Genomic DNA, 10,284 nt, shown 5'->3' on the forward strand with positions numbered 1-10,284 from the left:
CCCTCCTCTCCGCCCCCGCCGAGCCCCTTTCCCGTCCTCCGCCCCCGCCTCCCCCGCCCGCCGAGGGAAAGCCGAGGGGTGGGGAAAGCAGCCGACGGGCAGCCGCGCCATCGCTCGCAGCTCGCCGAGTTTGCAGCGGTGGCCCCGGCAACAGGCAAGCCGGCCCCGGTCGCAGCTCGCTCCTCTCCGGAAGCTCCGGAGGGAGGGAAAGATGCTCCGTCCAGCCGGGAACCCGCCTCTTCGACCCCGCAACTTTTTAGCTCCCGGAGCCCCGCAATAGAGCCGCCCCCGCCGCGATGGCCGTGCAAGCGGCTCCGCTCCCGCCTCCCCACCACCATCCCTTCGTCCCCTTCGGCTTCCCGCCGGCCGATTTCGAGGGAGGCGGCGGCGGCGGCGGCGGAGCGCTGCTGCTGCTGGAAGGCGTCGGCGGGGCCCACAGCGGAGGCGGCGGCATCGCTTCTTGCACCGACCCGGGCGACTTCCGCGAGGCGACCCGCGAGCTGCTCAGCTTCATCGACTCGGCCTCCAGCAACATCAAGCTGGCCCTGGACAAGCCGGGCAAGTCCAAACGGAAAGTCAACCATCGCAAGTATCTGCAGAAGCAGATCAAGCGCTGCACCGGCCTCATCGGCGGGGCGTCCGCCAACCCGGAGGCCGCCGCCGCCGCCGTCTCCGCCTCTTTCGCCGCGGCAGCTCCCGGTCCGGTTCCCGCTTCGGCCGCCAACGCCACCAAGCCAGCGTCGACGTTGACGGCGCCCTCTAGCGGCGGCGCGGCATCGTCCTGCAGGCCTGCGGCCAAACGCGAGAGCCACGCGCTGCAGAGCAAAAGTTTAGCGGCGCTTTTCGACGCCTTGCGCTCGCCGGGTTTGGAGCGAAAGGGATCCCCGACGGCCGCGGCAAGCGCGGCGGCGGCGGCTGCTCCCGCCGCCGGGCTGGGGAGCGACGTGGGCGGCAAGGAGGCCGGGTCTAGCCCGGCGGCGGCGGCGGCGGGGGGCGCCTGCAAGAAGGTGCCTCTGCGGAACCGCAACCTGCCCGTCTCCTTCTTCACCGAGCCGGCCCCGCCAAGCCGGGCGCCCAATCCGGCCGGTTTGGAAGAAGCCGTCCCGTCGGTGGCCGAGGAGCTTTTCGATCTGCTGGCCGCCGCTCCCGATTACCGCGCCTTGCTGCAGGAGTCCGCGGAGCCGCCGGCCGTCTTTCCGGGCCCCGTTTTGCAAGCGGCGGCGGAGCTGCCGCTGGAGCCGCCGTTGTACGAGCCGCTGCCGTCGCTGGCGCCCCTGCTGTATGCCGAGCCCCCCTTGCGCCCCCTGCCGGCCCTCTACGCCGCCGTCGCCGCCGCCGCTTCGGATCCCGCGGCGCCCTTCTTTGCGGATTGCCCGCTGCCCCCTCCCCCGGCCGTGCCCTACGATTACGGCTACAATCGGGGGGTGCCTTACCCCAGCCTTTAGCCCTTCGTGGACGGAAGGGACGAGGAAGCGGGGGTGGGGTGGGCTGGGGTAGGAGGAATGGCGGGACCCCCGCTATCGGGGGCCAAGCGAGTGAGGTGTGGCCTTGGAGGGCGAGGGAGCTCTGGAAGTGGCCACCGACTCATTGTAGGACTACTTCGGAAAGACTTGGGCAGTCCGGCCCTGCCTGATGACCTCTGGGTGTGCCGGACCCCATCTCCCATCCTCCTCCAAGCCTCACCTCCAATTATGCAGACGTGGGTTGAACTTCCGGAGCGGTCCTGAAAGGCTTTGATCAAAGGAAAGTTGGATGGGGACAGTTGAAGAGTGACTCTGTAGGACTACTTCGAGAAAGCCTGGGCAGTCTGGCCCTGCCTGATGACCTCTGGGGGTGCCGGACCCCATCTCCCATCCTCCTCCAAGCCTCACCTCCAATTATGCAGACTTGGGTTGAACTTCGGAGCGCTCCTGAAAGGCTTTGACATCAAAGGAAAGTTGGATGGGGACGGTTGAAGACTGACTGTTAAGAGAACCAGTAGCCTCTTAATGGAAGAGGCCCCTTGTTCCCAGGAATTTGGGGGAGCCCCAGGATAGTTAGCCTATGTAAAGTCTTAAATCGAGATCACTCTATAATTGTAACTTCTTCATACTCTTTATGGGCCAGTTTTGTCCAAGCTGAATAAGTTCTTGTGATTTGGGGGGAAGAATTCATGTTGGACAGGAGACTTGGGATTTGCCTGCCTAGGTTGGGTTCCAGAAGAAAATCATAAAGGTCCCTGGTGGTTAGAAGGCAGTATTGCAGGCTAACTCTGCCCACTGCCAGGAGTTCGATCCTGACGGGGCTCAAGGTGGACTCAGCCTTCCATCCTTCCGATGTCGGTAAAATGGGGGACCCAGATTGTTGGGGGGCAAGTATGCTAACTCCCTAAACCACTTAGAGAGGGCTGTAAAGCACCATGAAGTGGTATATAAGTATATTGCTATTTCTTGATCCGTCTTCTCTGTTTGCACATCTGAATCAAGTTCGGTGTGCAGACGGCCAACTATTCTCTGAAGTGTGAATCTGAAGGGGCCTCATTTGTAGGAGAACCAAAAGATCTAAGGTTTACTTTTGTGCAAATGTGCAAAGGATGGGGGGGGTGAGGGGAGAGTTCCTGGAATGGAAAGTTTCTACACAGAAGGCTGGAGATGGCCCTTTTATGACTCGTGGACTTCAACTCCCAGAATTCCTGAGCCAGCATGGAGGAAACTTTGGCTCCTTCATGACTTGTGGACTTCAGCTCCGAGAATTCCTGAGCCAGCCATGCTGAGGGGAAAGGGAGAGGTTTCCAAGCTGAGCCATGCTGGCTCAGGAATTCTGGGAATTAAAGTCCACAAGTCATGAAGGGGCCAAAGTTTCCCCCCTGCTGGCTCAGGAATTCTGGGAGTTGAAGTCCACGAGTCATAAAAGAGCCAAGGTTGCCTATCCCTGGTATAGACAGATGGGAATATCTACAGTGCCAATCTGCAGACTTCATTCCTCTCTCTTTTTTTTAAAGTTGCAGTTCTGGAGGAAGCAAGAGAATGGCATGCATTTATGATAGTTGTAATGTCCCAGGGTCATGTGATCACCTTTTGCGACCTTCTGACCACAGAAACCAGATTCACTTAACAACGATGTTACTAACTTAACTGCAGAGATTCCCTTAACAACTGTAGCAAGAAAAGTTGTAAAATGGAGCAAAACTGTCTTGCTTAGCAATGGAAATTTTGAGCTCAATTTGGGTGGTACATCCAGGATTACTTGTATCTATATTTAAGAACCCTACATACAATCTACTGTTCTTTAAGATGTGAGAGTTATATAGGTGTTACATCGTATCATGCTTCTGTGTCCAGGGCTGACCAGGTTCTGGTGCTGAATGGTGTTTGGCTATGCGCATCTGACAATCCCCAAAAGCAGTGTTTCTCAACCTTGACAATTTTAAGGCATGTGGACTTCAACTCCCAGAATTCCACAGCCAGCAATGCTGGCTGTGGAATTCTGGGAGTTGAAGTCCACATGCCTTAAAATTGTCAAGGTTGAGAAACACTGCCCAAAAGGGATGGATCTGGTCATGTCATGCTTGCTAACGCTTCATTCATGTACAGCATAGAATTGTATGGATAAGGATGTGTGGAGAAAGGTATTTGTTTTTTTTCTCATGGTCACCATTCATAGTTTTAGTTTAGTATATGCATACAGATCAAACTAGTAGGCAACCTTGGCTCTTTTATGACTCGTGGACTTCAACTCCCAGAATTCCTGAGCCAGCATGGCTCAGCTTGGAAACCTCTCCCTTTCCCCTCAGCGTGGCTGGCTCAGGAATTCTGGGAGTTGAAGTCCACGAGTCATAAAAGAGCCAACGTTGCCTACTCCTAGAACAGGGGTTCTCAACCTTGGCAACTTTAAGACTTGTGGACTTCAACTCCCAGAATTCCTCCCAGTTCCTGCTGGCTGAGGAATTCTGGGAGTTGAAGTCCACAAGTCTTAAAGTTGCCAAGGTTGAGAACCCCTGACCTAGAATATAGAACAACAGAGTTGGAAGGGACATTGGAGGTCTTCCATTCCAACCTCCTACTTGAGCAGGAGACCCTATAGTACCATTATACATAGGTGGCTGTCTAGTCTTTTCTTAAAAACCTCCAGTGATGAAGGACCTACAACTTCTGGAGGCAGGTAGTTCCACTGGTTAATTGTCCTCACTGTTAGGAAGTTTCTCCTTAATTCCAGGTTGCTTCTCTCCTTACTTAGTTTCCATCCGTTGCTTCTTGTCCTGCCTTCAGGGGCTTTGGAGAATAGCTTGACACCCCCCCTTCTTTGTGGCAGCCCCTCAAATAGTGGAATACTGCTATCATGTCACCCCTAGTCCTTCTTTTCATTAAATTAGACATACAGTATTCAATTCCTGCAACCGTTCTTCATATGTTTTATCCTCCAGTCCCCTTAATCATCCTTGTTGCTCTTCTCCGCACTCTTTCCAGGGATTGTATTTTAGACAGGCATTCCTTAGCACTTCAGTGGACATTATAAATAATGAAAAGGTGATTTGTGCTTAAAATGTATATGTGATTTACAGGGGATTTTTCTAATATAAGGCTGTGCAACATGTGCCAGGTCAATATCACCCTAGACGAAGGGTCTTCAAACTTGGCCCTTGTAGGACTTGTGGACTTCAACTCCCAGAATTGCCTGGCTGAGGAATTCTGGGAGTTGAAGTCCAGAAGTCCTAAAAGGGCCAAGTTTGAAGACCCCTGATCTAAACCGGGGGTATCCAACCTTGGTGACTTTAAGACCTGTAAACTTCAACTCCCAGAATTCCCCAGCCAATCATGTTGGCTGGGGAATTCTGGGAGTTGGAAGTCCACAGGTCTTAGCGTTGCCAAGATTAAACATCCTTTATCTAAAAAGTGTACCTGAAACTCTTTTGAGATCCTCATTCTGCACAAATTGGGAGCTTTGTGTATGAGGTATAAATACAGTCTAAATTGCTATTGCAGGATCACGCCTCCTCCTTTTGCAAAAAGTGTGACTCAGCAGTTATTTGCAAAGTTGGGATTGGTTATGTCAGGGGTAAGCAACCTTGGCTCTTTTAAGCCTCGTGGACTTCAACTCCCAGAATTCCTGAGCCAGGAGTTAAAGTCCACGAGTCATAAAAGTTCCCAGGTTGCCTACCCTTGGACTAGGAACATGCCACATTTGTAAAATGGCTCGCAAAATTCTGAGAAAGAGCTGGAGGGTTAATTCATTTCGACCTTCGGAGGGCCAGCAAAATGCAAGATTTAAAAACACTTGGAAAACTTGCAAATTCAAATTTAATTTAATGTTATTCAGACCATGAATGTAACGTCTGCTTCTGGCAAAATTATTTCGAGAATATCTTAGCTCCTTCTCTAGAAACTTAGGGCAACAGTTTTTGACCCACATCACAGACATACAAATGCACAGTCATACTTCTCCTGGATTACAGCAGATCAGTTGAATGTTGATCCCATTTTCTTAAGAAACGTTTACAGGCAATTAATTTCTCTCCCTTCCTAGGGTTGATGGAGGTTCAGATCCCCGTGGTTAAATATTTCGCAATACAAAATGGAGAGGTATTTAATTCCTCGGGGTTGTATTTTGATACAATGCAATAAATGGTGCGGTTAGACAGTTCTTTAGCATTTAGTTTAACTTTTAACTGTTGGCAACTGATTGTATTGTTTCCGTTGAGTTCTTTTGGACCCAGAGACTATTCTCTTTCAGCTGTGACTAATGAGTTCCAATTTCAGTTTTTAAACAACAGCCCCCCCTTTGGCTGCTCCTGTTCTTGCAGTGTTGGTGTCTATTCCTGTGCATTGTGACTCTGTCTTGTCATTAGTGGGTGCAAACCAATGTTGCTAATTCAAGAAAATGACATTTGTAATGTTGTGACTAAATCCTGAAAAATTCAACCTTGCTCAGGTTGCGCTAGAGCAGAGTTTTTATTGTAGAGTGCTGTTTAGCTGGTAGATATTAAATCCCAAACTCTCAGTGGGCTAAGCCTGGCTTTGCTAGCCATGGTTTGTGAAGAAAAAGATGGCTGGGTTCTGCAACATACAGAGCCATAAATCGTGGATGGCTGAACCGTGGGATCTCACAAGATCCGAAGCCAAGCAAAAACAATAGTTGGCTTAGAGCAGTGTGTGAAACCAAGGCTACATATCACAGAGACTTAATCTTGAGACTTAATCTGTTTTAGGTTTTGGTTAACAACGTATCAAAAGATACCGCAAAGAATCATTTGGGGACTATTCAAGGTGAACCGAGGCAAACTGAAGCGTCGATCCCGTTTTGCAACATCTCATGAACTTGTGGAGGCTGTTAAGAACAACGCCACTGGAACCATCTTGCGCACAAAAGTACAATTTGAGAATTAAGTTATGCTAATTAAACTCTGTCAAGCTGCACCGTGCTATAATGATTAATGACAAACAATGGGGGGAGGGGGAAGGGTTACAGAGAGTGCCTTGATTCGGATCAATGGGCCCCCACTCCCAATATGAGTTGTAAATCGAGTTGGAGAACTTCAGGTGTAGAAAAATCCTCGAAATAAAGATGTTCTTAACTCTGGTTAGATGGTTGGCTGTGAGTTGTTTGCTTTCTTGCATCTTCAAGGGTTTTTTGGGGGGGGAGAGGTTGGGAGTGTGTGCACCGAGGTGCGGCGGCACCCATTTTTGTGCCCTGAAGCGCGGCATTGGCCGGTTTTCATGCTGTGCAGCAGCAGGCCATCCTGTTTCCATGGCTTGTGACGTGGCATCGGCCCATTTTCATGGTGAGGCGCACTGGCATCCTGTTTTTGCGCCCCATGGTGCAGCCTGTTTTTTGCGGTGCAGCGGCATTCAATTTTTGCGCCCTGAGGTGTGGTGGCATCCCATTTTTGCACTACATGGTGTGGCATCCTGTTTTCGCGTCCTGCGGCCACAGCGCTAGCACGAGTGGGGGGGGGTGTGCGTGCACATGTGCGGGCACTGGCCAGCCTGTCCTGCAGCCTGGTGGTCAGCAGCTCATGGCCCGCTACCGGGCCACGGCCCACAGGTTGGGGACCCCTGCTCTATTCTGTACTCTCTGGACCCGAAAGATAGCTATCTCTGTTAACCTTAGTTTCTCTTTTTTGTTGTTCTTCAGTTGCTAAGTGGTGTCCAACTCTTCGTGGCCCCATGGACCACAGCACACCAGGCCCCCCTGTCCACCACTGTCTTCCAGAGTTTGCCCACATTCATGTTGCCTGCATCACTGACACTATCTAACCCAGTGGTTCTCAACCTTTTTAATGCCGCGACCCCCAACCGGTTGTAAGTCGAGGACTACCCAACCGATTGTAAGTCGAGGACTACCCAAACGGTTGTAAGTCGAGGACTTTCCCTGCCCGGGAGCACCGCGCATGCGTGGTGCCGCCTCCTGCGCCGGCCGAGGTGTAGCTGGCAAGGGGCAGCGACGGTGCAGGACGACCACTGGCTGGGCCACCAGCTGGCCCAGCCCAAGGGAGGTAAGGCACCTGCTGGGCCCCACACATGCTAGCAACCCTCCCTGCGCCCACCGGCCTCCCACCTCCCACCCCTGGCCCTCTTTTACTTACATTTTTAGTAGTTGCTTAGCAGGGAGGGGTGGAAACTTCCAGACAGCTCGCCTTCGCTGCAGACAACTTGCAGCACCGTTTGCAGAATGGGACTTTTGGCGTGCTGAGCAGGGCAGAGACAGCCTAGACAATTCCTATTGGCTTTTGAAAGCCAATAGAATTAGACTCTATTCAAGAGAATCTATTCTATTGGCTTTCAAAAGTCAATAGAATAAAAGGGATTAGCACAGCTAAGGAAAAGGGGAAAAAAATGGCCGACTGCGTTGTTTGGCGACCCCTGTGAAATGGTCGTTCGACCCCAAATGGGGTCCTGACCCACAGGTTGAGAACTACTGATCTAACCATCTCATCCTCTGTCGTCCCTTTCTCCTTTTGCCTTCCATCTTTCCCAACATGGGCTTCTTTCCCAAGGAGTCTGCCCTTCTCATTGTGTGTCCAAAGTATTGAAGCTTCAGGGTTGATTTCCTTTAGGATTGGCTGACTGGATCTCCTTGCAGCCCAAGGGACTCTGAAGAGTCTTCTCCAGCACCGTAGTTTCTCTCTGCTTAGGGTTATATCACACACTGCACTTCGAAATAGACTCTTTTTAAAAAAATAAATAAATTCACGCTCAAATCTGGGTAGAATGTAGCACACAGTACATGGCGCCCAGTTTTCAAAGATACTCATTTGATTGTACACAGCTTGTGCAAATAATACGTCAAAGTCCACATTTTGGATCGAGAGGACCGCTGGTTTGAAAGAGGGGTTAAAGAGGCCATCTATGTCCAAATTGAACAGAGGGGGGAGGGGTACGACATATCTATGTCCAGTCTACAACACAGTCCTTTCAGCAGTTCCAAGAAGGCTCCACATCCATTTGCACCACTCAGGTGACCCTGAGGACACAGATAACCCTCTCTAAAAGAAGGAAATGACCAGCTGTCTGCAAGGAGTATAAATCCTTCCATTCCCCACCATCCAGTCAGAGCTGAAGAAGCTTCTTGGAGGAGAAGCGAAAGATCTTCAAAGAAAAAACAAAATCCAGTTGCCTCGTGAGAAAGCACCTTTGGGTTAGTCTGGGTGATTTAACCACTAAACCAAACTGGAATTGATGCTAATCAGTTGGATTATTAAGATACTCATCTACAACAGTTTAATGCCAATCAAAATAAGTTTTCTCCTAGCATAGGAAAAATGATGATGGTGGGTATCCACAGCCTGAATGGTAAATAAATGCACAGTGGTTGGATATGAATTGTGGCATGAAAACCATGGAGAGAATGTCTCATATACAGTACTGTAAAACGGGTCCTCAACCTTGGCAACTTTTAAGACTTCTGGACTTCAACTCCCAGAATTCCTCAGCCAGCTGTAAAATACTTACTGTATCTGTGTTTCAAGATCTTCAGGGCAGGAAAATATTTAATAGACAAAGTCCTTTAGCACCATCAGGTGGATTTCTTTGGATACTACATCATCTCTTGTTTATTTTCATAATTTGGACCTGGTTAGCATCCTAAGAAACAGACAGAGCTGTAAGTTAGACTTAACAGCAAGTCAAAAAATAATTTTAAGCCCAGGAAAATTTTATTTGAAATTGCCAAATTTCATTTGCCAGTGATTTTATTGACAATCATTTTTTTTTGTGCTCTAACAGTGAAATCCAAAGATAAGAAGTCATTTCAATATTTGGAAGAAATGATAGGAATCTCAAGTGAAAAACCGGTGGTTATCTTTCCCCAAGTAGTATCTGAATCAGAAAAAAAATCAAACACTTCTTCATACTGGTGGGCCTTGACAGACATTTGTTTAGTGACCATTCAGTTTACAACAGCACTGAAAAATGTGTCTTATGACCATTTTGCACACTTATAATTGTTGCAGATGAACAGAACAGAACAGAACAGAATAGAATAGAAGCTGGAAGGGACCTTGGAGGTCTTCTAGTCCAGCCCCCTGCTCAAGCAGGAGGACCTATACCATTTCAGACAAGTGATTGCCTAGTCCAGGGGTCTTCAAACTTGGCCCTTTTATGACTTGTGGACTTCAACTCCCAGAATTCCTCAGCCAGGCATGCTAGCTGAGAAAGTCTGGGAGTTGAAGTCCACAAGTCATAAAAGGGCCCAGTTTGAAGACCCCTAGTCTAGTCCCTTCTTAAAAACCTCCAGTGATGAAACGCCCATGATTTCTGGAGGCAAGCTGTTCCACTGGTTAATTGTCCTCACTGTCAGGAAGTTTTTCCTTAATTCCAGGTTGCTTCTTTCTTTGATCAGTTTCTAACCATTGTTTCTTGTCCTGCCCTCTGGTGCTTTGGAGAATAATTTGACTCCCTCTTCTTTGTGGCAGCCCTTCAAGTACTGGAATACTGCTATCATGTCATGATCACATGATCAAAATTTAGAGGCTTGGCAACTGGCATGTATTTATGGTAGTTACAGTGTCCCAGGGTCACATGATCACTTTTTGTGACTTTCTGGCAAGTGAAGTCAATGGGAAAGCTGGATTCATTTAACAACTGTGAGAAATAAGTCTTCATCCTAGTTCATCCAAGCCGGGAATAAATAGGCAACATGGAGACTGCTTTGGGAAGAAGGTTACAGTTTATTGAAGAAGTAGAAAGATGGTCCTTGCAGGAAGGAGCAGAGGAGAGGAAAGAGAGAGAGAGCACATGGACAGTAGGTTTTTTTATACCCTCTCTAGCCTTGTTTTTTTATACCCTCTCTAGCCTTCCTGTTCCTGTG

At 49.5% G+C, this 10,284-nt stretch overlaps 1 protein-coding gene across 1 annotated transcript; it reads left to right on the forward strand.

Annotated features, from left to right (window-relative positions):
• The first annotated feature begins 296 nt into the window (after nucleotides 1-296).
• On the forward strand, nucleotides 297-1,445 carry FAM181B (family with sequence similarity 181 member B). The gene has a single exon (XM_039363931.1). It carries the CDS (start codon nucleotides 297-299, stop codon nucleotides 1,443-1,445), a length of 1,149 nt encoding a protein of 382 aa, XP_039219865.1.
• Nucleotides 1,446-10,284: the final 8,839 nt, after the last annotated feature.

The sequence above is a fragment of the Crotalus tigris genome, unplaced genomic scaffold, assembly GCF_016545835.1.
Source record: "Crotalus tigris isolate CLP2741 ecotype Arizona unplaced genomic scaffold, ASM1654583v1 scf7180000019633.284382, whole genome shotgun sequence".
NCBI lineage: Eukaryota > Metazoa > Chordata > Lepidosauria > Squamata > Viperidae > Crotalus > Crotalus tigris.